The following is a 25,728-nucleotide window of genomic DNA, read 5'->3' on the forward strand; positions in this document are numbered from 1 at the left end:
AATTCCTGACGAGGAGTGCCCCAGACCCCTCTGTCCACCTCTACTTGCCCTGAGATGATAAACAGTTGCCACCAGGTTACTCCACTTTCCACCATGTTTTCCTCAAGAATGTGCAATTTGTAGGTGTTATTTGCTGGAACAGGTGGGGCCGGACTGTAGGCCCCCTCAACCTAAACCCTAGAAAGCAGTGGGCTGCTGTGGTCACCCTGTGATGGGGGCCTGGGACACACTGAGCCCGGGGGTGGCCCCTGGGAAGGTCATCAGATACCACCACTCAGACTCCTGATGGCTCTCCTGCAACCCAGCGGGGTCCTCCCACAAGGATGGCCCCTTCCTCTTTCTCTTGGATATTAACTAAGTATTGGGGGAGAAGGGACAGAGAGCCCTAAGACTATAATCGTGATCCTTTGTGGATCTCATGAGTTATCTGACTTTGATCTCCAAATAAACCAGCTTCATGAGACCACCTGGGTACCTCAGGAAGGTGGCTCTCCGGAAATGCCCAGCCCTGCCCATGTGCTCCCTCTGCTGCTGGGGGTCATCTGCTTTTCTGACATCTGGGACCACCTGTCCCACCCCCAGCTCTGCACTGTGGCTCCCACCCTCTGGGTCTGGGGATCTGACATTTCACATGCGTCCTTCAGTGCCCTCATGGACGCGACTTCCTCCACCCAGCCTCCCCCTCGCAAGCCTCCTGCCCAGCCCACTCCACCCGAGAGAGGAGCCGTGGAACACTGGCCCAGTAGGTGCAACTGCGGCTCCAAAAGGGGGCCCAGACTGAGCAGTGCTCTTCTTCAAACCCAGACCCTCAAGTGAGAGAGAAAGGGCCCTGGGGACAGAGGGACAAAGCCCCCAGGGAGGGCGTGTGGGCTCACAGATAGACTGACGTCCTGGATGCAGGTGAGGGAAGAGATGTGGACAATCTGTGTGCTACTTAAGAAAGGCCGTAGCGAATCCCACCCCCTTAAAGAATAAAAAATGGAGGGAGGGGAATGGAAGAGAAGTGGGAAAGACGAGGAGGAGAAGGGACAGCCCTGAGAGAGAGAAACTTTTCACCTCAAATACTGGAGGGCGAGGTTACCTGGTGTGCTGGAGCCAGCAGCGGCGTTTGGGTCCTCGGAGCTGGACTCGGCCACCTGGTGATCTCGACTTGTCACCTACAGCCAGAGACATCAAGCATCAAGGCAGGTCATCAGCAGGACTCAGGACATGGCGCCACAGCCACCAGGAGTACAGGCTGGCTTCAAAGCTTGCCTCCTACTGAGAAGTGCCAAGAGATACATACGCACGTTTCCTCCACTCTCCCGTACGGTTATGGGGGGCAGGAGGAAGGACTGGAACTGCCCTGGCTAAGGCCAAAGACCATTTCTCGGACCTTTTGTGATCCAAGTGCCTGCCAGGGCCAAGGTGCTGCCCTGAGCCTACTAACTTCCCACTCATGGGCGCTGTTTAGGACTGGCAAAAGCCACAGAGGACCCTCCAGAGTCACCGCATAGGCCAGCCCCTGCCCTCACGTCCAGCCTCCCACTCTCAAGCCCTCTGTCTCCTCCTGGCTTCCACTCCAGGAAGAATAAGGCCACAGGGGCAAACGGCTGTGAGACCTGTGCTGCCTGTGCCCACACAGTTTGGACACAGGCTGGGCTTTTAAGAAATGGGCATGGCCTGAGCAAGCTCCCAAACTCCCCGGAGCTTGCACAGACTCTCTCTTCCCTTTCATCTCTTGCAGAGTGCACTGAGGGGCTGCTCCTAAGGCCGCCCTCCCCGCTTGAGCTTGGGCTCAGGGTCTGGGTCTATACAGTATTCCATCGGGATGTGGGCCACGCAGCTGCAGGCACACGCTTAGATGCCATCCTGTCCTGGTGGACTGGGTAGCTGTGGAGCTTGTGCTAAGTTCGAGAGTCCTCACCCGGTCCATCCTCTGTGCAGCATGGTTTTCACCTTGGTGGGCGCAGTTGTGCCATCTCCGCTTTAGGGCCCCATGGTCCCACATGGGCCCTGTGAGTGATTGTGATGACACTATCCACACGTGGCACGGGCACCGCATGCACCCCATGTGATCTCGAAAACCAATTTCTGGATCCTTGTGTTATTTCAGAATTGCTTTGGGGACATGCTTTGTAAACAATGAGCTCCAGAGGAGGCTGGGGAAGGCGAGGCGGGCCCCCGCGGCTTGGTCTGATTTCAGCCCAGGTAATTACATTTCTGCCTCCTTTGTGCCCCCATTTCAATCAGATGGCTGCCATTCCTTGGCTCTCCTCTCTAACGTGGGCTGGCGCCAGGCAGGTGCTCAGGCCCAGGCTTTGTGCCAGCACCAGGGTGTGAGCTGCTCCTGCTGCAGGGTCCATGAGGGGTTCTGAGAGACAGGGAGGACCGGGCGCTGCCTAAGTGTGTCTTCTGACCCCACTCCTATGCCTTAGAATAACCATGTCTGTGCTACTTCTCTTCCTTGACTCTCTCCTGCGGGGAAGGGTTGTGGGGGACAGTTCGTGCCACCATGGGCACACACTGTTCTCACTGCAATCATTATGTGCCAATAACCAATTCTGGAGACCTATCAAAAATCTTCCACTAAATCACACAAAAAAGAGCAGGTGCCCTAAAGGTTTGTTTCATTCCATACTCTCTTCCCATATTGAACCTTCTATTTGACTTTGGGTAGTGGGGTACCTAGAAAACTGCTGCCTAAAAAAAAAAAAAAAATCTTCTGGTAATAAAGAAATATAAAAAACAACAAGAGAAATAAAACATACAGTGGGATGAGGTCAGGAGGAAACTGGATTCGTTTCATATTTGGCAGAAGCGTCCCTCACTTGCCTCTGGCTCCAGGTCAAATCTGGTTTCATGAGGAGACAGCTCCTGGGAGCGCATCTATCACCTCTCGCCAGAGGGGTGCCAAGGTTTAATTTGAATGTGGACTTCCCTGATGCCAGAGCCACCTCACCACACTAAAGCTGTGCAGAAAATAGCTGCTCCGTTCACACAGAATTTCTGATGAACTATAAAGGCAGCAGGAAAGGGTGAGGTGAAATGTATTTTGGGCATAGAATTTAAGTTGAAACATGAATTCAGCAACAAAGGCTCATGAGCACAGCTCCTCACAGGAACGGGGGCAGGGCTGCGGCAAGGAGGGGCTGCAGGTGTGCTCTACAAAGGCCTTACCGACTCTCCACACGCTGTTTTGACCAGCCATCATCAACAAAAACTCTATTGGCATTTAAGCACATAAGCCAATCTCCCCTCATCGTCCTTTATTTTAGGAAGCTCTGTGGCTAAGACATGGAGATTCTGCCCCATTTCTATAATAAGTTTCCCACTCCTGGGTGAGGTTGACCACCTACTGCTGGATTTAGGAAGAGCTGTTCTTTGGGGGCAATTATCAGCAATTGTGGAAAATGTGAATTGAGTTTTAGGCAATCTTCAAAGATATTTCACTTACAGATTTTAAGTGTAAAGGTCATTTCCTTTGATCATACAAATAACAACTTTCAGGCTTGGGGCTGGCCATACTCTGTCATGCCTACCTCTTCTCACGACTTCTAGCCTCATAGTCAGGGTCCCCTTCTGCTTACCATATTGCCACCAAATTAAAATTCCTAAAGCACAATGGATTGTGTCAACCCCAAAGCCAAACTCTTGGATGGCAGCTCTATAGTTTGACATCCAAAGTCATAAAACCTGTACCCAAACTATTTCAGAGACCCCCCCTCTTCATGCCTGAAGCCTCACATCACGCTTCTAGCTGTCCCTCCTCTGTGCCTTCCTTTGCCCGCACTGTGTCCTCCACCTTGATGGCTTCCCCTTGGTTCACATGCACCCCAACACTCCCCAGAGTGCCAGGCCCAAGCCTTCCTCTGAAGCCCCAGACTTGTCCTATCCTGTCACCACATCAGACCGTCAGTTCCTTGAGGGAGGAGGTTCTATCCAGTTCATGTTTCTACATCAATGGAGTATCACACGGACCCAAGCAAGAACATCAAACTGGCAAATTCTCAATAACTTTCCTGCCATAGAAAGAAATGCCCTCCTTGTGATCTCACCGAAGAGGAACAACATTGCAACCTAAGTCAGAAGGGAACCCATTCATTTGGGTGAATGGGCCAAAATGAGCATTCTCATCACAGGGTGCTTCTCCTTCCTGCAATGAAAACACCTTCCCACATGTGGCAGGCTCAGCCCCAGCAGCATCTTCCTCTCTCCACCCTAACGAGTGCTGATAGGCAACTAATATGCCTGTGTCCTAACACAGAAGCAATTATCTTCCTCTCACCCAGGGAGAAGGGCCTGCTGTGAGGGGCAGCCCCTCACCTCTAGTCGGGGGGGACAGGCCACCCAGGGAGGTGGCAGCCGGTGGGCAGCCTTCCCTCTGTGGACACTAGTGAGTTTCCAGATCCCAGACATATCTGTGGAATTGAAAAGTGCTCTAGACCATGGAGTCAAAGAGATCAGCCTGCGGGATACAGTGGGCCCTTAATCACCAGATGCTGCCCTGCTGCTCCTGAGATAGGAGGTGCTCAGTTTCCCTGGGTCCATGTTTCAGGACACACCTCTGGATTTCAAGCCACTCCCTGAGGTCTCAGGCCCTTCCTCTAGGCCCTCCCCTAAAGGAGAGTTACTGTTACTTATTGCACCTATTTTCAGCACCAACATGGGGAAATTGAGACCTCAGGGAGAGGACTTATGCAAATTCAGTAGCTGAGCATGCTCAGTAAAATGAATTTATAAAGGCTTATACAACCCCAGTGACTGAGCATGCTCAGTGGTAGTTTATCCTTTGAATGATCTTCCACTAGAGGTGCTAAAGAGAAAGCATAGAATATTCTTGAATATGTTCGGTGCATGTGATATAATGTTACCAATGAACATGCCCTAAAAGGAGACCAACCGAACATGTGCAAGGCTATGTTACATAACTGGGAACCACCCCCTTAGTTGAATATTCATTAGATAGCATGAATATGTATTAGATAAACAAACTATAAAAGTAGAATCTGAGTAGGAGGTAGGGTTGTTGCTCACTTTTCTGGGGCAGCCCGCACTTTGCTGGTGAGGTGTGTATGCCTTCCTTTTGTAACAAACTTAATTTCAGCAAGCCAGCCTGCACTTTGTACTAAATTTAAGTATGTATTACTTTTGTGTTAAACTTGATGCAGGCCCTGCTCTGTCTCTGGAACTAGGCTGCACTTTCTCTGTGAAATAAGTATCTCTTATTTGTTATGTTAAACCTGTTCTCACTTTCTATTGTGACTCTGCTCTTGAATTCTTTTCTGTGGTGGAGTCAAGAACCTGGTAAGAGGACAGGATGGGTTGCATGTCCCACAGCCTGTCATGGGGTGAGTGCCACTTTCTCTACCACCTGAAATGGGGTCGCTCCACCTCTCTTTGGGCACCACCACCTCCTCCCTGGTTTCCCAGGCTCCAGTGACCATCTCTGCGACTAACGCAATCTCTATAGGGTCCTGAACTACAGATCCTACAGCCTGGTGGACACACTCAGAATCCAACCAGCCACACCTAGACATGTCACCTCCACCTAGGTCACACTCATCCGAGACTCACCCTGAGCAGCCTTCTGTTTGGTGGATATGCTGTGCTCTCCCTTCCCCCTCTGAGCCTTTGCACGGGCTGTCCCCTCTCCCAGAGCACTCCTGGGCCCCTTCCCCTCACCTTGCCTACCTGAGGCCCACCCAGGCTGAGCTCTTAGATCCTCCCTAGACCCCCAAGTATGGGTTGGGAGTCCCTGACAAGTGCTCTGCAGTGCACTGGGCTCCCCCTGGAGAACTGAAGACTGTTATCTCAGCCTGCCATCTTCACTGATAATATGGACTTGAACACTTTTCATCATAAAGAGAAACATAAACCATGTCAGGAAGGCAGAGGCTCCTGCTCAGCTTTAAAAGGAAAAAAAATCTCCATTACTATGAGTTTAGGAATGAGATTTCAGGGTCATGCTTTGCCTCCTCACTGAAGAACCCCTCCCTTGCCAGCAGTGCCCATGCATCTGTTTCTACCAGGGGCAGAAGAAAATCCCAGAGTCCTCGGCTGTCGTCTGCAGTCTGAAGGGCCACTCGGGGCATCTCAGTGCAGGGGCAGATGGCAAAGGTGCTGTTCAGGTGCCAGCTGCTTGTGTGAGGATGCTGAGCTGGCCTGCCACAAGCCACCCAAAGGAGACTGCCAGTGCAAATATTTCCCCCACACTGTGCTGAGTCTAATACCTGAGGCCATAGAGAAGGTGCGTCTCTTCCTGCCCCATGAGCACATGGCCTGCAGGTGACCTGTTCGTGGATACGACTGCCTCTGAGGCCTGTACGGCCAAGCTCGTACAGTGGCATGGAAACCATTTCTCGACCACAGAGGTTCACAAGGTGGGCACCTCCTTGGTCAGCGGCTGGGATAAGGACTGGCACTGCTGCCTGGCCTGTGCACATGTGGGCCCTCGGGGTCTCAAAGGGGCTGGGAGGAGAGCTCCAGGGTGGTATCAGAAGGTCTGAGCCTTGCACCAGGGCAATCACACAGCAGTAAGCAGGGACAGTGGCCAGCCAGGCCTGACCCAATATCCTGTACCACTGCCTGGCCAGTAACCAGGGTGCTTGGTGATCAGCGTCCAGGACTATCCCCTCCCCAGTTTTCAGCATATTGCCTCTGCTCCCCTGAGCCCCCCACAGTCATGCCCAGCACAAAGAAGAACCTAAAGACCTGGCAGTTCAGGCACTTCCCGGGCCTCAGACAGAACCAGGTATCCAGAACTTCTTTCTTACTTCCTCCGTAGCCAATGAGAGCAGCATGTTGTTAAGACAGGCCGGGGTCCCCCGGGTACTTGTGCTCAGACACACCTGAGTAGTGATGCACAGCTGCAGTAACCGAGTCAGGTAAGCCCAGGGGAAAAGCACAAGTCCTCGGGTCCCCCTGGCCTGGGCTTGAATTTCTGCAGGCTCCACTTTGAGCCTGATGCCCCATTTGCTTACAGGCTTAAAGAGACACAAATGCACACAGCAGGCTTCAGGACAAGGTGGTCGCGGTGCCAACCACACAGCCAGCTCAGGTCCCGGTGTGGTGCTTCCTGGGGGCAGGCTGGGAAGGTTCCCTGAGCACTTCCACAGAACTCGCCTTGCCTGGGCCTGGGGCTCACCTGGCTGGCAGGGGTCTGGCCCATCACCGCCTCATAGGGTGGGGGGAGCTCAGTGGGGTATGGCAGGCCGGGGCTGTTGATGGCAACGTCATACAAAGTGCTGAATGGAGACGGAGCGAAGTCTAGGTGCAGGCCCCTGCAAAGGCAGAACCATCACACTGTCATTCCCTGAGCAACAGCTGGACCATGGACATTTCTCTCAAAGCAACCAGAACATGACTGTCAGCAACCCCTTGTCCAATGCGTGCCATGCTTGTGAAACAAGAGCCTCATCCACTAGGCGGTTTTTACTTTTGCTTTCTTCTGCAAAGACATCAACATTTTCCATAAACGGTATGGCCCTGCCCATTAAAATCGGTCATCAGACAGCTGATTAAATCTTTAAATTGTACATGTTCTATTAATGACTATAATTTGACAGCAGCCTTACGTATCACGAGGACACAACAAAGCTACTCCTGTCCGCCTATGTTTTCACTCTGGTTACACTGCAAAGACACCGACAGGCACATTCTATTTCTAAGCACTTCTCTCCCCCCACTCCTTCTCTGTTCTCTTATCCAATGTGCTTTCACAGCTTGCTCTCGGTTCTGCTCGACTCCTCCCTGGAAAGTGAGCAGGACCACATCAACTTCCGCACCCCCAAAACTGCTCCTTAGGCTCGGTGGCTTCAGCATCGATTGTGGGGGACCAGCGGAAAGACCAACCTCTGGGCCTCGGCTGAGGGCGTACAGGTGTACTCCGGGGGGTAGTAGGGGGGAGGAGGAAGCGGGGGGATGAACTCATCGAAGTCCAGGGTCTGGTGGAGGACGGTGCCGTGCGGGGTCATGCAGGCAGGGTTGGCAGAATGCGACCTTTGAGGAAGGAACTGGAAAACAGAGAGAATTGGAGTTATTTGGGACATCTTGCGTGGCTTGTGTCTGATTAAGCTAATTATACACAAGCTTTCATGATCAGCGTGGAATGTCTGCAATTTAAACTGTCAAGCCATGACTGCTAAATACACACTTTAAAATGATGGCTCCGTGAGGAACGCCTTTCCCTGGAGGCCTCAGTACGCTTTGTTTCCCATGCTGTTATTCGGAATGCCTCTTTTTTTGGAGGAAAAATACAATCTGGGAAGTCTTTAATACTATCCCTGCTGTAAGCATGGCTCCTCCAATCACACTACTCAAAGGCTGCGGTCAAAAGCGTGCCTGATGACCCTGGTTTAAGACAGCACTTCCCGAAGTGTGTTCATGAGACCCTCAAGTTATCCCCACACTGCCCTTCAAATTCCTTTAGTAAGTATGTTTGGGAAACGCCACAGATTGTCCTTCCTTCCTGGAGCCCTGCAAAGTGCATTAGCATGTTAAAGGTCCTGAGGAGACGTGTGTCGATAAATCCATTTAACTCTTCAACATTTAACCCAACATTTCTCAAATATTTCATTAGATACACAGTATCTAATAATATTTTGCAGTTCTAGGGAATTCACATACTTTGTAAAATGCTGCTCTGAGGGAAAAGACACTCCTTCATGAGCTCCGGAACATTCTGTGGGACAGACTTCCACACTGAAATGCTGCTCCAGCAAACTGAGGTGGAAATCACTTTAACCAAATGGAAGCTATCTCTGCTGGTTTTCTGTTTCTGAAGTACTAACCAGTACCTGCTTCTCTTTCCACCCTCAGGTCACTGCTGCCCAGAGGCGACCTGTGGGTGGAGATGCTGAGACATCGCCCCAGTTCAGTCGACACCTCCACGAGTGTCTGCAGGTGGGAAGGACCCTGTGCTACGAAGGCCCTGTGCCCTGGGGCCTCTGCCTGCATGGCCAGTGAAGTAGGAGGAAGGGGGTGAGGGTAAGACCAGGACCCAGCGTCACCTGTGCACAGCCAAGCAAGGACGGCTCCAGGAGAAACAGGAAAGGCTCCAAGCATTGCATGGGAACCATGAGGATGATGTCAGATGGGCCTTGAAAGATTGGCAGGGTTTCAACAGGTGGGCTCGCAGGCTCAAGAACAGGTGAGCGAGTGAAAGATGTGTTTAATACAAGCAAAATGATAAGGCTCTAGAAGACAAATCTTAGTTCTGGGGATGCTGGGGAGCCAGTGAGGGTATTGGGGCTGGGAGCAGGGGTATGTGGGCTGCAGTGGATGGAGCCAGAACATTAGAACAGTTTTGCACTAGTACAGGTGAGTTCACAATTCTGAATATGCTGAGAAATTGGCATGCTCTAGGCTGATGGAGAAAGAATGTGTCCAAACATGTAACACAACCAAAAATGGCTCCTGTGGGTCTTCCTAACACAGAGCACACTCCTCGCCTTTCCGGCTTGGTCTGACCCACAGCTATATTTGTTTAATTGTCTGAAACAGAGGTGAATCAAAGGCTACGACAGGTTGAATGTGTGCCTGCCGGTATCTGCCTTGCAGGGCTGTTAGTCCTGGGGCTTACTGCACAAAGCCGAGCGGCTGGGAGGAGGGTGAATGTCCCTGAGGTTTGATAAGGGAATATTCTGAATTAGCCTCTATCGGAAATTAGAAAAATCAATAACATACTCAAACAAAACTAGGAAATGCAAAGCAAAACACTTTCCTATTAAAGGTACAATTCCACAACGTATGAGAATAAGCATTTTCGCGAGAGGCCAGGAGCTCCAGACGATCCTATCAGCAGGCTGGAGTGAGTAGAAGCTGCCACACACTAATGGCTTGTTAAAGGCTAAAGGATAGGCCCTGTGTCTGCTCTAAGCTCCAGATCACCTTTCCGGGGCTGTGTTGGCCCCACCTTAGTGGAAGCATCCCAGACTCAGTGGGTTTCAAACGAAGCCTCTTACCTTGGCTCCTCAGCCTACCAGAGAAAAGCCTGCAAGTCTCGCTTGAGCTCTTCCCCACCATCAGTGTCTCTTTAATGAGGCAGAGTCGGTCTCGCAGCCCAAGGTCACCAGCTCTGTCCTCTGCTCTGAGATGCTGGTGCTGGAGGTCTGCAGACTGCATGTCCCAAGCTCCCTTGCCAGTAGGCTCCCTGCTAGGTTCTGCCAACAGGGGATGCCACAGGGGGACGGGAAGGTGGGTGGTGGCCAGAGGGGTTGGCTGTTATCCTGCTCGCTCCCTTCTGGTCTCCCAGTTCTGAGGGGGGATGGCTGCTTTCTGGAGTTATCCACCTCTGTGTAACTTCAAGAGCAATTTCTCTTTCTGACTGGCCAGGGGCCTCTGTGTTTCATCCACCTCTGTATTCCGCTCTGGCCACAGCAGGGGCTCAATAAATACCTGCTGAGCGGACAGACAGACGCCTCCTCCCCGGGCACCTCTGCCCAGCCCCTGGAGAATCTCCTCCATGCGGGTGCATCTAACACATGTGGCCCTGCCTTGATTTTCCGCCTTTGGAATTCAGTCTCTATCCTGCTGGCTGAGCTATTTTTAAGCCAATCCAATCATGTCACTGCTGTTGAAAACTCGTTTAGGAGTGAGACCTCTGCTCACTAATCCCATATAGTTTCCAGCTTCACGTGGTGGGTAGAAAATGGACTCTGAATTGTCTCCTTGTTCCCAGGTTGTTCTGCTTGCCCTGGGCTATCTGTAACTCGTCTGGTCCTATCTGTGTGGTGACAAAGCTCCACCGGTGCCTGGTACCCAGCTGAGGCGTTCACACACCTGATGAGAGCATCCCTAAGAGACCAAGGCCGTCACCCACACAGCAGGAGTGTGTGTCGGAGAGCCTGCTCTAGAAAAGCCCCTGCTCTCCTGCTGTCTGCTCTGGGGAGAGGAGATTCCTACTTACACGTGTGCCGCTTTTCCAGGTGCATCTAGAAGGGGGGGGGGGATGAGATCTGGGGCTACCTGGCCTCAGGCAGCTTACCAAGGCCCGCTTAACACAGGGCCCCTAAAACATGGTTGCATCTGCACAGCCCAGAGTCTGGGATCTGAGGGAGAACACAAGGAGGTCAGGGGCCCCACCCGACGGCTGAGGGCCCACCTGATGAATCTGTGTCACATATGTGAGCTCTTCTGCCTTGCGCCTGCGCCTCCCGCCATGGGGGTGTGGGGAGGAGGGCAGGCAGGCCACCAGGGGCCTGGAGACAAGGGGCTGGGATTCCCAGGACACCTTGGGGTTCTGAGCCACCTCCTCTCCTCCAGCCCCAGGACAGGTCTGCTCACCTCCCTGTGCCCGCGGCTGCCCTCCCTGCCTCACCAGCAAACAGAGCTCCCTCCCCCAGCTTTCCCACCACATTCTGGCTCCTGACGGGAGCACACACCTTCGAGATTTTCCAGCAAGACTAAGAAATATGAGGGTACTGCAAAAAGTTTGTGGAAAAATAGGATTGAAAGATAATACTGATCTTTTCCTGAACTTTTTGTAGTACTCTCATACAGAGTAAAAGCCTCTACCCCACCGCAGACTTGGTAGAAATAGCAGGATTACTACAGCAGAAATTTTCTTAATCAGCCTTCTGTCACTAACCCACCGGAGGAGCTGGTGCTCTCCCTGTGTGCTCCAGACCCTGGGGTGATACTGGCCACACTGCTGCTTTCCAGTTCTGCTGCCAACCCCTTGTGAGTCCATGCCCAACTCGAGGCGGCAGGGAGGCCTTCCCACACAGGGTGAGGCCAGTTTTAGTTATTACAGTAATTGCAGAATGAAATATGGATGCAGGCAAGAGGAGGTGCTCGTTGTATGAAAACCAAGTTGAATGCTTTGGAAAGACTCGATAAAGGAGAATAGCTAAGCAGAAATTGCTCCCAAATAGGTCTGGGCAAGGCAGTTCTAAGAGAGTGGAGGAGAATCAGAAATGTCTAGGGGAGTTCTGCACTCGGATTGCTTCCCATGGCTTGCTCCACTTTAGAGGAGCTGAACCTGGAAATCATTCATGGTGCAATTTCCATGAAGTTTACGTAGGAAATACAACCAGACACACCAAACAGACCCATAACCAAAGGAAAAGCATGGCCCCAAATCACAAGACTAGTGGACCAGTGGTCATTAGCATATTTAAAATAAAAATAAAATGTTTATGATATATACGCATTATTTTTATGACTGTCTGCTTTAACTGGCTGTTTAATCATCCGCCCACTGGTACTGGTCTGATTGATATGCAGCACCTACCACCCAGCGATGATTCTGCTAAGCCCAGACTGCAAGGACCTCAAGGTCACCGTGGGTCCAAGGAGAGCCACCTTCAACAGGTGCAGCCAGCACTGGGGTAAGGTGGAGCGGAGAAGATACGGGTAAGCTTGGGTGATTCTGGGGACCCAGGGGGTGGTGTTATGTCCCCGACTGGCCAACACCACTTACTGGCTCCATGTCCACAGTTACCAGGTCTTGTGGAAGGCACAGGGCCCCATCTGCACTTTCTAAAGGAGCTCTATTTTATTAGGCATATGATTACTGGTGAGAATGCAAATGACAATAATAAAAGAGGAAGTTAACAAGCAAGTACCTAATGGAGGTGCCTGTAAGAGCAGATGATACTCCTGAGGCTAAAGTGGCTGGCAATGAAGTGAACAGGGAGGAAAATAATGTAATGGAAAAATGGAGAAATGAGATTACATTTTAAAAATATTAAAAAAAGAGATTATAGACACTTAGGAGGTAAAAAAACCTCCTTTGCTAAACTGTATCAGTAGACTGAACTGCATAATCAGATTGTCTTTTGCCACTATTTCCACACATATCAGAGTAACTCATCTTTACCAAGTCTGATACTTTGCAACTCATGTATTCATGCACTTACTATGTTAGTCCTAACAATGGTTAATCGTTCCAAAATGCTGATCCACAAAATTGGAAAGGAGTTATGGGTTTTTTGAAGGACTTGTTCTTGCTATCCTGGATTCCTAACAGCCCTGGACACGTGAGGTGTCTGCTAACTGAATGAATGAATGAATGAACCAATGAATGAGTGAGCAAATAAGTAAATAAAAGGTGACTGAATAAATTAGTAGATAACACAAAACTGGGACCCTCGTAAAAAACTAATGTTATAGCTAGAATTTTAATTGCATAAGTTAACATATGAATCAGAGCAGAAATCAAGACGGGGGTCTTCTCTGCTGACGTTTAGGAGCAGAAAGAGGGGCTGGGGAGGTGGCAGTGAAAGTCCATGCCACACAGTGGTGCAGGGATGCCCAGGCCCCCATAGCTGCCCCCTGGAGAAAATTAGGAGGAGATGCTCCTTCTCCTTCCTATGGGAGGAGATCCATGGTGGGGCCCACAGCTTGGTGAGAACACTGGCTTTCATCCCCTAGGCCAGCATCGCTGTGCAGTGACCTGCTCAACAAGGTGCCCTTAGAAAGGCATCAGGGGCTGGGGACATGGATCGGGAGTATCCTATAGGTTCTATCTGAGAAAAGGAATTAGTGTTAGCTTATCAGGAAAGGATGGCAGGAGGTCTTCCACACACTTGCTCCCAGGGTCCTCCCCCAACAATGCTCTCATTGTAAATTAGTGCTTCTCACTCTGAAGGTCTCAAATGAAAATAAACATCAGAACGAAGAGCTACTCCAACAAGACCCACAATTGAGTCCAACAAAGGAAAATTCACTCAGAACAAAGATGTCAAAATAGGGGAAGATAAAGACACAGAAATAGGTGTGAGCAGTAAATCCTATATGAAGTTAAATCTAAAGGGGTAATGAAAATGTGTTGGGATGCTGTGATTTAAGGGTTAAGGATGAATGAAATAGAAAGAACATACCAAAGGGAAAAACCCCAGGAGCCTGGAACTAAATATTTTAAACTATCTTAGGAAGACACAGAAGTTGGCTATGGTGTGGGGGAAGGAGGAGGAAAATGAATGTATGTTTCCAGTGGAAACACGGGGTAAGAGAAAAATTATGCCTGTGAAAACATAAAAACACCAATACTTATGGATACCAACAGAGAGACACACTTAGCACATTTTAGTTTTAACTTAAATCCTATATACACGGACAGATTCCTAGAAAGACACAAACTACTGAAACAGACTAGAGAAGAAATAGAAAATGTGAAGGTAAAGAGATTGAATTAGTAATCCAAAAGCTATCACTCAAGGAAAAGTCCAGGCTCACGTGGCTTCACTGATGAACTCTATCAAACATTTAAAGATGAATTAATAACAATTCTTCAAAACTTCTTCCAAAACATAGAAGAGGAGCAAATACTTCCAAAGTCATTCCATGAGGCCAGTATTGCCCCAATACAAAAATCAACAACATAGAAAAAGAATGACATACCATAAGCGAGCGGGATTTAACTCATAAATGCAAGTTTGGCTCAACACAAAAAGATAATCAGTCTATATACTACCTCATATCAATAGGATAGAGGATAAAAACTACATGATTGTCTCAGTAGATGCAGATAAAGCATTTGACAAAAAACAACACCTCTTTATGATTAAAACAACAACAACAACAAAAAAGAACGAACTAGGACTAGAAGGGAACTTCCTGAACCTGATAAAAAGCATCTATGAAAAACCCTCAGTTAACATATTATTTAATAGTGTAAGACTGGATGCTTTCCTCCTAAGATTAAGTACAAGACTTGGATGTCCTCTCTCACCACTTCTATTCAACATTGTAATGGAGATTCCAGCCAGGGAATCAGGCAAGAAAATAACATAAAAAGCATCCAGAGTGAAAGGGAAGAAGTAAACCTATCTCTATTTGCAGACAACATAATCTTTCATATAGAAGGAATCCAGGAAAAAAGAAAAAAACTATTAAAGCTAATAAATGAGTTCAGCATGATTTCAGGATACAAGATCAATATAAAAAAATCATTTGTATTTCTATATACACTAGCAATAAATGATTTACAGATGAAATTAAGAAAACAATTCCATTTATGATAGCATCAGAAAGAATAAGATACATAGGAATAAATTTAAGAAGTGCAAAACTTGAAAACTACAAAATATAATTGAAATTAAAGATCTATATAAATGGAAAGACATCCCATGTTCATGAATTGGAAGACTTAATATTGTTAAGATGGCAATACTCCTTAAACTGATCCACAGATTTAACAGAATCCTTATCAAAATCCCAGTTGGATTTTTTGCAGAAACTGACAAACTGATCCTAAAATTCATATGGAAATGCAAGGACACAGAATACCCAAAACAATCTTGAAAAAGATGAACAAAGACGGAGGAATCAAACTTCCCAATTTCAAAACTTACTGCAACACTTCAGTAATCAAGACTGTGTGATACTGGCATAAGGATAAACGTATAGATCAATAAAATAAAATTGAAAGTCCAAAAATAAACCTGTATATCTATGGTCAATTGGTTCTCACCAATGTTACCAAGATTATTCAATGGGTAAGGATTAGTTTCTTCAACAAATGGTGCTGGGAACAGAAAAACGCTGGACCCCTACCTCATACCACATACGACAATTAACTCTAAATGGTCTAAAGACCTAAATGTAAGAGCTGAAAGTATAAAACTGTTAGAAGAAAACATAGGAATAAATCTTCATCGCCTGGATTAGGCAATGATATCTTACATATGACACAAGAAGCACAATCAATTAAAGAAAAAACAGGCAAATTGGACTCCATCCAAATTAAAACTTTTGTGCTTCAAAGGACACCATCAAGCAAAAAGGTACCCCACATGATAAGAGAAAAATTTGGCAAATTACATATCAGATAAGAAACTTCTATCTAGAATATATTAAAAAAACTCTTACATCTCAGTTATAAAAGACAACCCAATTTTTAAAATGGGCAAAGGATCTTAAAAAAACATTTCTCCCAAGAAGATATACAAATAGCTATTAAGCACATGACAATATGCTCAACATCATTAATCGTCAGGGAAATGCAAATCAAAACCTCAATGAAATACCACTTCTCAATCATCTAGAAATGTACTTACATATTAACATGGGTTGGCAAGTATGTAGAGAAATTGAAACCCTCATACTCTGCTGGTAGAAATGGAAAATGGTACAGCTGCTTTGCAAAACAGTCTGTTAGTTCCTTAAAAGAGAGTCAGCATTACAACCCAGGATATCTACTCCTAGGTATATACTCAAGAGAAATTAAAACATATGTCTACACAAAAACTTGTACAACGATGTTCATAAAAGCATTATTCATAATAGCCAAGAAGTGTGAACAACCCATATGACCATCAACTGATAAACTGGTAAACAAAATGTGGTATACTGATACAATGGAATATTATTCACCCATTTAAAAAAATGAAGTTCGGATACATGCTGCAACACTGCTGAACCTTGAAATCATCAGGCTCATTGAAATAAACCAGACACAAAAGGCCACATTCTATATCATTCCATTTATATGAAATGTACAGATCAGACAAATCCACAGAGACGGAATATAGATCAGTGACTGTCTAGAGGTGGAGGTTGGAAAGGAAACAGAGGGTAAATGCTAACAGGTTCAGAGTTTCTGTCTAGGGTGATAAAATATTCTAAACTGGATTGTGGTGAAGGCTGCACAATTCTGTGAATACACTGAAACCACTGAATGGTACGTGTAAATGGATAAATTGTATGGTACGTGAATTGTGTATCAAGACAGCTGTTATCTGACACCCTTCACCCCACAGGTAAAGGAAAAAAACCACATATGCATACATGCCAGGCTAAAGCCTCTGCTGTGAGCCACAGTCTGCTGTGTGGAGTGCCTGCCCACAGTCTTTCTTGCATAAAATACATCTGTAAGACACTACCCAACCTCCTGTTTCTGTATTTTTGTCGGGCTTGATCATAGATCCCTCTGCCCCATCCTGTGCAGGTCATGAGTCAGGTAGTTGGAAAAAAATTCTGGAGGCCTATAACAGGATAGACATGCTTTATTCCGATGCGAGCTCTGCCGCCAGCAGATCAGAGCCATTGCCTTTTATACCGAAAGTACACAACAATAGCAATGAGCCAAGGAGTGCATGGGCATGCATGCACGGTTACACCACTCTTACATAACTTGTTTACAACAGATGTGCTGAGTCATACCCAGCCGGATATGAGGTGAGGGGGCCTGACTATACTGACTCCACTTTCCTCACAATTTTTAAAGCAAAACTAGAACTTAAAGGCAATTATCAAGCACTGTGTGTGTCGACTTCCCCTAGATTTTTTTTGTTTTTATCCCAATTCCTTATAGTTGTCTCACCCACATCTTAATTGAGAGCAACATATTCGGCAACACTCTTTCACTGAATCTTTCCAGAGCACTCAATTTTATTGTAACAGAAACTATTATCCTTTTGTATTCATATATGGTTGGTTTATATAGTACCAGAATATGTAATCCAAATAGCACTGGTATAAACAGGTTTGGGAATACCTACAGCTGTCCCTGGGAAAGCTTATGACCCAGCTTCTGGGAACAGAAATGGTGTGGGGGTGAATTGGAGAGGCTCCTAGTGGGGAATGGTGCTGTGGGCAGCAGGCAGTGCATTCTACAGACGGGATGGAAAACCGTGGCTATCTTGCCAGTGATTTAGCAGAGGTTGCTTACAAGACTACTACTATCTGCACAAGCTCACTGCAGCACAGGTATAAACAAAACCCAGAACAAAAACAGGAAAGAAATCAAGAATCTGCAAATAAAGAAATGGCCAAATAACTGACATTACATCCATATTATGGATCAATGCAGATATTAAAATAATCTCTTTCTATTAACCTGGAGGGATGTTTGTGATAGCTTCGGGTTATAAAATCAAGCTGCAAAGTAAGTAATATGAATGGTGTGATTCCCATTTTGGCTAAAAGGAAGGAATAAAGGAAGGAAAAAGGGAAGGAAGGAGGCAGGAAGGACAAAGGAAAGGAGGGAAGAAAAGAGGAAGGGAGAGGGAAACTGAAGACAGATGATCTACTTGTATATGTTTATTTAATAAAATCAAGAAGAAATGGCAGGGCTCACTGCAAAGTGTTAGCAGGGAATGAGGTGGGAGAAGAAAGCTTATCGACTTTTTCTTTACATGCTGCTGTACTATTTTACTTGTTTCAGTGATCATATGTTACTTCATTAAAGAAGCTAATGAGACGAAGTATGAAATTAAGAAGAGCATCTGAGTCATCCTGCTGAACAGCTCAGTTCCCGATCCCATCCCTCAGGGCTTCCTCACTTCTCTGCAGGCAAAATCTGTGCAGCCAGCCTGGCCCAGCCTCCAACCCCCATGGCAAAAGCTGGCCTCTGTGGGGCCACCATGCTTTTCAAAGCCCTATCCCACATATTACCTGGTTCATTCTCTCAGTGGTTTTGTGAGGATAGCAGGACAAAAACTTCATCTTATTTAGAGGAGAGGAAACAGGGACCAAGAAGTAATGATGTGCCCAAGATCACGCACCACGGCCATTTGCCACAGTTGCCCTTGGCTTTGCTCGTGACTCTGACACTCAGCAGCAGAGCCAGGTCTCACCGGGGGAGCAGAGCCTTGCCTGTCCCGCAGCACAGGGCACACAGGGAGGGCTCACCAGCAGAAAACCCAAGTATTTCTACTTCCAAGCCAGGGTCTGAAGCCAACAACCCACAAAGTAATTAGCAATGAAACAACCAGGGCTTCTGAGGATGGCTGTTGTAACTGTAGCAATACCTTACTTTCACAGAGTGCTTTACAGTTGATGAAGTACATTAGAACGCCACTGCCTCGCAGTCATTGCTGTGATGTCCCAATAATAAACTGATGTTCCCTCCACATTTAAAAATAAAAATAGATCTCACTTATTGACCGATCACCATGTACCCCATTAGATCCATTTCACAGGTGAGGAAACTGAGGCACAGGTCATTCAGTGATGTGCCCAGAATCACCTGCTTCATACGCAGAAGAGGTGGGACTCAGACCCAGACGTGCCTGACTTCAGACCCATAACTGCAGTCTGATCATGTTCCACACGTCAGTCGTACGCTGCATAACGATGTTTTGGTCAACGATGAACAGCATATATGAAGGTGGTCCCATAAGATTATAATGGCTGTACTGTCTAGGTTTGTGTAAGCACACTCTATGATGTTTGCACAGTGACAAAATCGTCTAATGACGCATTTCTTAGAATGTAACCCTGTCAATCAGCGATGCATATCTGTACATAATGATGATGCACGCTGCGTTATAATTGTAAATGCTATCATAGCTAGACCATACTTCATTTTTATTTAGTTGGCAGTTTTCATTTTAATACTTAAAATCAGGGGAATGCAAACTTTTAGCATTTACAGTCTTTACTTCTGTGAGTTTGGTCACATTGGTGTGATATTTACAGATCAGTAGTAAAATCTGCTGAGGTGAGTGGAACCCCTTGGCGCTTAACCTTTCCTTCACACAACACGCTGGAGAAAATCACCAACACAGGGCCTCAGGGAACAGGGCCAAAAGGTCATTGCTGCTGAATAACTGCTTAATTAGATACCTTTCAGAAAACTGCAACCTCTCGGAAAGGTCAGCGGCTGTGACAGCTGTGGGTATGTGCTGGGAGGGAGGGCTCACTGGCATACGATTAGGGACACTGAATTTTTAATGCCTTGGTAATGATGCTCTCCTTGGCCCTATATCTTGATTAACTGATTTATTGCCATGGGCTGGGTGAGAAAGAAGAACAAATCTAAAAATCTACAAGAACAACTTGCCTTTTCTTTCATGGGATGCATAACACAGCGGGTGGGAGACCGGGTAAGTCTCACAGTGGCAAGTTGAGAAAGAGACAGAGACAGAGACAGAGAGAGAGGCAGAGAGATACACACAGAGATAGAGACAGAAACAGACATAGAGAGAGAGAGACAGAGAGACACAGAGATAAAGACAGAAAAAGAGATAGAGAGAGGCAGAGAAGTTGAGACAGGAACAGAGAGACAGAGACACACAGAGACAGACATACAGAGTAGAGAGGGGGAGAGAGTGAGACAGAGACAGAGAGAGACTAACACACACAGAGAGAGAGACAGAGAGAGAGAGAGAGAGTTTCTTACCCTCAGCATCGAGGAACAATATCTTCCCACCAATTTCTCTTTATTGTCCTGAGCTTAGTGGTGACACACTAAACGGTGGGCTGTGTTCCATTCGCATTGAAACAATGAAGTGCCTTCATTATTAATGAAGTGTGTATTTATAAATGTGTATTAATCAGTGTGTGACCCCTGCCCCTGGCCTCATGGCTCCCCCTGGGAGCAGCAGATCTTCCTCTGTGAGACCCTGGCCAGAGGGTCAAAGGATGCCACTGGTTTATGAGCTCAGGGTTAATTAGCAAATCTAAAAGGCACAGATTAGCAGTTTTTCAACAAGAGAAGAACTCATCTTCTAATAACCCTAAACTGCTTTTATTGAAAGTGCATTCTGAAGCCTGAGGAAGGTGCCGTGCTTTGGAGGTGCCAGCCTAGGGGATGTCTAGGGTGGCAGGACTTTCACTGATGTTACTCAGGGGCACAGGCCAGGGGCCGTCTGAGAGGACAGGGTGGTCACAGGGCTCTGTCAACATGGAACTCCAACAACACTTGAAATAAATACTCAACAGCACCAAATGGACAGATGCCCCACCTTCCAGAGGGCAGCACGAGGTGACCTCCAAGGACCTCCAAGTGCTATCGTCCCCACCTCTTGTGGTTGGAAGCCCTTCTCCTACATTGGTTTCACACTGGCTAGAGGAGCAGGGGATCAGGTGGTCACTTTGAGTGTGCTTGGGGAGGAAGGAGCCACTCACCATCTGCAGGATGTCAGAGGAGACCATCTGCATGCAGCACATGGCCGTGGCCAACGCGCACACAATAGTGGACAGGACGTTGAGGGCGCACACGCTGAAGAGCAGATCCTATGAGAAAAGATGCGGGAGAATGTCAGCCTTGACTTGGCAGCTCAGACAGCAGAATCCTTAGCCCTCTGTTGGGGTCCAGAATGAGACTGATCAGCTGCCGTCCACTTCACAGAGGTTTTGTTGTGGCGTGTTTTCAATAATTAAAATTGGCTCTTAATATACACACATCCGTTATCCTTTTACAATGCTGATCAAATTATTCTTAAAACCAAATGAAGTATTTTACAATTCTGCTAACTATTAGGTAGTCAGTAAAACGTCTACGAGAACCTGGAAATGGCCAACATTTAAGGAGGTGGGCAATTTTTATCAATCACAACCTGTAACTCAAAAATTTTGACAAGTATTTAATAAAATGCCAAGATTTTAAGTTAAACTTTTTATCTTGAGATAATTGTAGATTCATATGCAGTTGTAAGAAATAATACTGAGAGATCCCATGTACCATTTTTTCACTTGCCTCCAATAGTAGCATCCTGCACAACTATAGTACAGTATCACAGCCAGGAGGTTGACAGTGATACAGTCAAGACACACAACAGTTCCATCCCCACAAGAGTCCCCCACCACATGTTGCCTTTGTATAGAAACACCCACCTCTCTCTCCCTGCTCAAACTCCCTTTCCTAACCAATGTCAACCATTGGTCTGTTCTCCATTTTTACAATTTTGTCATTTCAAGAATCCTACATAAATGAAATCATACAGCATGTAACCTTTCAGAATTGGCTTTTTTCACTCAGCCTAACTCCCTTAAGATTCATCCAAGTTGCTGCACATATCAATAGTTCACTCCTTTTCATTGCTAAGTAGTATTCCATGATGTCGGTGTACCACAGTTGGCTTAATCATCATCACTTAAGTATGTGGGTTGTTTCCAGTTTTTAGCCATTACAAATAAAGCTGCTGTGAACATCTGTGTATAGGATTTTGTGTGAACCTCAGTTTTTATGTCTCTGGGATAAACGTCCAAGATTACAATTGCTGGGTCATATGATAATTGCATGTTTACTTTTATAAGAAATTGCCAAACTGCTTTCCAGAGTAACTGTTTTCCCACCAGCAATACAGGAGTGATCCAGTCTCTCTGAATCACTGCCAGCATATGGTGTCTCAATTTTTATTTTAGCCATTTTGATAGGTGTGTTAATGATATCTCACTGTGGGTTTTAATTTGCATTTCTCTGATGTCTAATGATATTGAACAATCTATTCATGTGCTTATTTCTATCTGTATATCTTCTTTGGTAAAATGTCTGCTTCATGTCTTATGACCATTTTCTAATCGAAATGTTTGCTTTTTTTAACTGTTGAATCTTGAGAGTCCTTCATGCAGTCTAGACACTAGCCCTTTGTTGGAAATGTGGTTTGCAAATATTTTTTCCCAGTCTGTGGCTTGTCTTTTCATCTGCTTCACAGAGTCTTCATCAGCTCAGGCTTCTCTAACAGAAATACCATAGACTGGGTAACTCCAAGAACAAACATTTATTTGTCACAGTTCTGCACACTGGAAGTTTAAGGTCAGAGTGCCAGCCTGGTTGGGTTCTGCAACCACTTCCTGGTTGCAGCTGATCATCTTCTCACTGTGTCCTCATTTTGTAGAAAGAGGGCAAGTCAGCTCCCTGGGGTCTCTTTTATAAGGGTACTAATCCCATTCAAGAACCCTCATGACCTAATTACCTCCCAAAGGCCACACCTCCTATAACATCATATTGAAGGTTAGGATTTCAACATGAATTTTGGAGGGACACAAACATTCAGTCCATTGCACATGGGTTTTCACAGAACAAAAGATTTAATATTCATGAGATCCAACTTACCAATTTTTGCTATTATAGATCAAGTTTGTAAGTTTCTCTAGCCCCAGATCTTGATGTTTTCTCTTAGTTTTTTTTTCCTAAAAATTTCTATAGTTTTATATTTTAAGTCTATGATCCATTTTGAATCAATTTTTGAATAAGGTTATGATTTTTATTTTTTATTTATTTTATTTTTTATTTTTTAATTTTTTTCTAAAAGATGACCAGTAAGGGGATCCTAACCCTTGGTTTGGTGTTGTCAGCACCACACTCAACCAGTGAGCGAACTGGCCATCCCTATATAGGGATACAAACCTGTGGCCTTGTTGATATCAGCACCATACTCTCCCGAGTGAGCCACAGGCCGGCCCCTAGGTTATGATTTTTAGATTGAGGTTCATTTTTGTGTTTTTAATTTCATTTTCCACATGTTCATTGTTAGTACATAGAAATGTCATTGATTTTTGTGTGTATCTTGTGAACTTGCTGAACTTATTAGTTCATGTAATTTGTTTTGAGGATGATTTGGGATTTTCTATGTAGACAATCAGGCCATCTGCAAATGTTTTATTTCTTCCCTTCCATTTTGTATGCTTTTTATTTCTTTTTCTTGCCTTATGGCACTACCTAGAACTTTGAGCATTGTGAATAAGAAGAAGATGGTGAAAGCAGAGATATTTCTCTTGTGCTCTATCTTGGAGGGTATATTTCATGGAGTTTTAACTGTCTAAGTGCAATTCATTCTTCTTTAGGAAATTTACTTTCAAATGCATGTCAGAAATAGAAAAAAAAAGTAAGCACGATTCACAAAAATGATCAGAGATTTAAAATACTGTTATATCCTTCAATTCAATCTTTTTCATACAGATAATCTGTATGAATCTATTTCATACAATATTCAATGGCTTGAATATTGATCCTACAAAAGGAGCTAAAATTAGGCTATCATATGGGGAAGGTAAGTGATTCATGGAGGAATCTGTGTAAGCTATCATTTCAAGACGCAAACATCCCATTTAAGATCCCTAAAAATATAAGCGAATTTTGGCCTTGCTTTGGTCACTCAGGCACCATCAATAACACAAGTGCTGCTACAAGAGGACAGGATTGGTCGTCACACAATATGTGCTGTTTCTTAAATGGTACTCTTAACTTTGAGCAAGGACCCATGAGAAAATTTACACATTCTCCACAATGGTTCAGAACTGCACTTGATTTGGTCATTGAAAACCTGTCCTTTGCTCTATGAAGCAATAGCTTTTAGCCTTCAGTTGATGGCTATAGATTGCCTAAACTATAATCTGTGTACATAACTGTAATTCATAGACTAATTCACAGTTCCATAAAGTTTTAAGATGAAGAAAGCTATTTGCTACTTTTCTGATATTCAAGGAAGGGGCCAAAACTGGAGCTGGGAACTGTGAGCAGTGAGCAAGTGTTGGAACAGAGTTGTCCTGAGTGAGTGTAAACGTTAATAGCAGTACTGGGATTTGTTCCCTTGGGCTAGCAGTAAGAGTGGGGAGCTGGATAGAGACTCCAGAATTAAGCTCAACCCCTCAAAAGCAGCTAGTGGTCTCAGATGTCAGCACTTCCTGCTCCCAGCCCAGGCAGAGATGAATTGGTTTTGGAGGACATAATGCTCAGTTTAGGCTCACAGGATTCCTATACATTAAGATCAAGCAAACATGAGTTCTTAATCGGAAATCATTCCATAAATCTCAAGAAAAAAAAAAAAAAGGTAAAACACATAAAAATAGAAAATAAAACAGTGATTAGAAGGGGCAGGGATGGAGAAACAGGAAATGGGGAGATGTAGGTTGAAGGATACAAAGTTGCAGATATGTAGGATGAATAAGTCTAGAATTCTAATGTACAACATGAGGACTATAATTAACAATATTGTATTGTATTCAGGATTTTTTCTAAGAGAGTAGATTTTAGGTACTCTTGCCACAAAAAAAATTAAAAAATACGGTAACTATGTGAGATGATGGACATGTTAATTTGCTTGACTATCACAACAATTTCACTATGTATATCAAAAAATGTTGTACACCTTAAATATACACAGTAAAACTAACCGAAAAGTTTTAAATAATCATTCCCTATATGAGTGCATGAGCCAGCCATCAGTGGGAGGTGTCAGGAGCAATAAACAACAGATTTACATTCTCAAGAACTTCAGATGTTGGGTTGTTAAATACGGAGTATAGAACAGCTATGTATAAAATGTTTAAAGCAATCTTCAAAAATGGAATAACAAATACAAGCAATGAATAGAGATGGCCTGTGCTGTAGTTTGAATGTCCCCCCAAGCTCATATTGAAACTTAACCCCCAATACGATGGTGGAAGGTGAGGCCTTTCAGAGGTGATTGGATCGTGAGGACTGTGCTCTAGTGAATGGACTGCTCCATTCATGGAGTGATGGGTTGATGGCTTAATGGATTGTCATGGGCATGATTCTGATGGCTTTAAAAGGAGAGCAAATGAGAAGTTAGCTCTCTGGCTCATTCCCATTCTCTCACCATGTGACACCCTTGTTGCCTCTGGACCCTGTACAGAGTTCCCAGCCAGAAGAAGACCCTCATCAGATGCACCCTTTAGTCTGTGGACTTCCTAGCCTACAAAACTATAAGAAATAAATTTCATTTTCTTTATGAATTACCCACTTTTAGGTATTCTGTTATAAGCAACAGAAACAGAATAATACAACCTGGAATAATCAGGCAGATCTAAAAATGATTTTAAAAGTTTCAACACATTCTCTCAGTTTTTATAGGTTAAGGCAGAGGTGAGATTCAAATGACTTAATACATGGTACAGCTATAGCACCAGCCAATCAGACAGAGCCCTGTGCTGGCACTGGAGGTCTGGGAGCCAGGCACAATGCTCTTGGTGGCTGGGTCCTGGGGGGTCCTGGGATCCAAGAAAAGCTCAGGGCAGAGGAATTGGAGGAAAGTTATCAGGTGTAAGGACTATATATTAGCACTTGTGGGAGGCAGTAACCACTTGACTAGAGGGTAAGTGTACAAATCTAAA

The 25,728-nt window shown here is 45.6% G+C and overlaps 1 protein-coding gene across 2 annotated transcripts in view; it reads right to left on the minus strand.

Moving 5' to 3' along the window:
* Positions 1 to 25,728, minus strand: part of ENTREP2 (endosomal transmembrane epsin interactor 2) — a 383,296-nt gene that overhangs the window by 7,003 nt on the left and 350,565 nt on the right. For both annotated transcript variants that reach the window (XM_063091945.1, XM_063091944.1), the window contains 4 exons: positions 20,779 to 20,886; positions 7,834 to 7,994; positions 7,127 to 7,262; positions 1,082 to 1,157 (listed from right to left, as the gene is read on the minus strand). In XM_063091945.1, the coding sequence (XP_062948015.1) occupies positions 1,082 to 1,157; positions 7,127 to 7,262; positions 7,834 to 7,994; positions 20,779 to 20,886 (481 nt within the window). The remainder of the gene's footprint in view (positions 1 to 1,081; positions 1,158 to 7,126; positions 7,263 to 7,833; positions 7,995 to 20,778; positions 20,887 to 25,728) is intronic.

The sequence above is a fragment of the Cynocephalus volans genome, chromosome 3 (assembly GCF_027409185.1).
Source record: "Cynocephalus volans isolate mCynVol1 chromosome 3, mCynVol1.pri, whole genome shotgun sequence".
Classification (NCBI taxonomy): domain Eukaryota; kingdom Metazoa; phylum Chordata; class Mammalia; order Dermoptera; family Cynocephalidae; genus Cynocephalus; species Cynocephalus volans.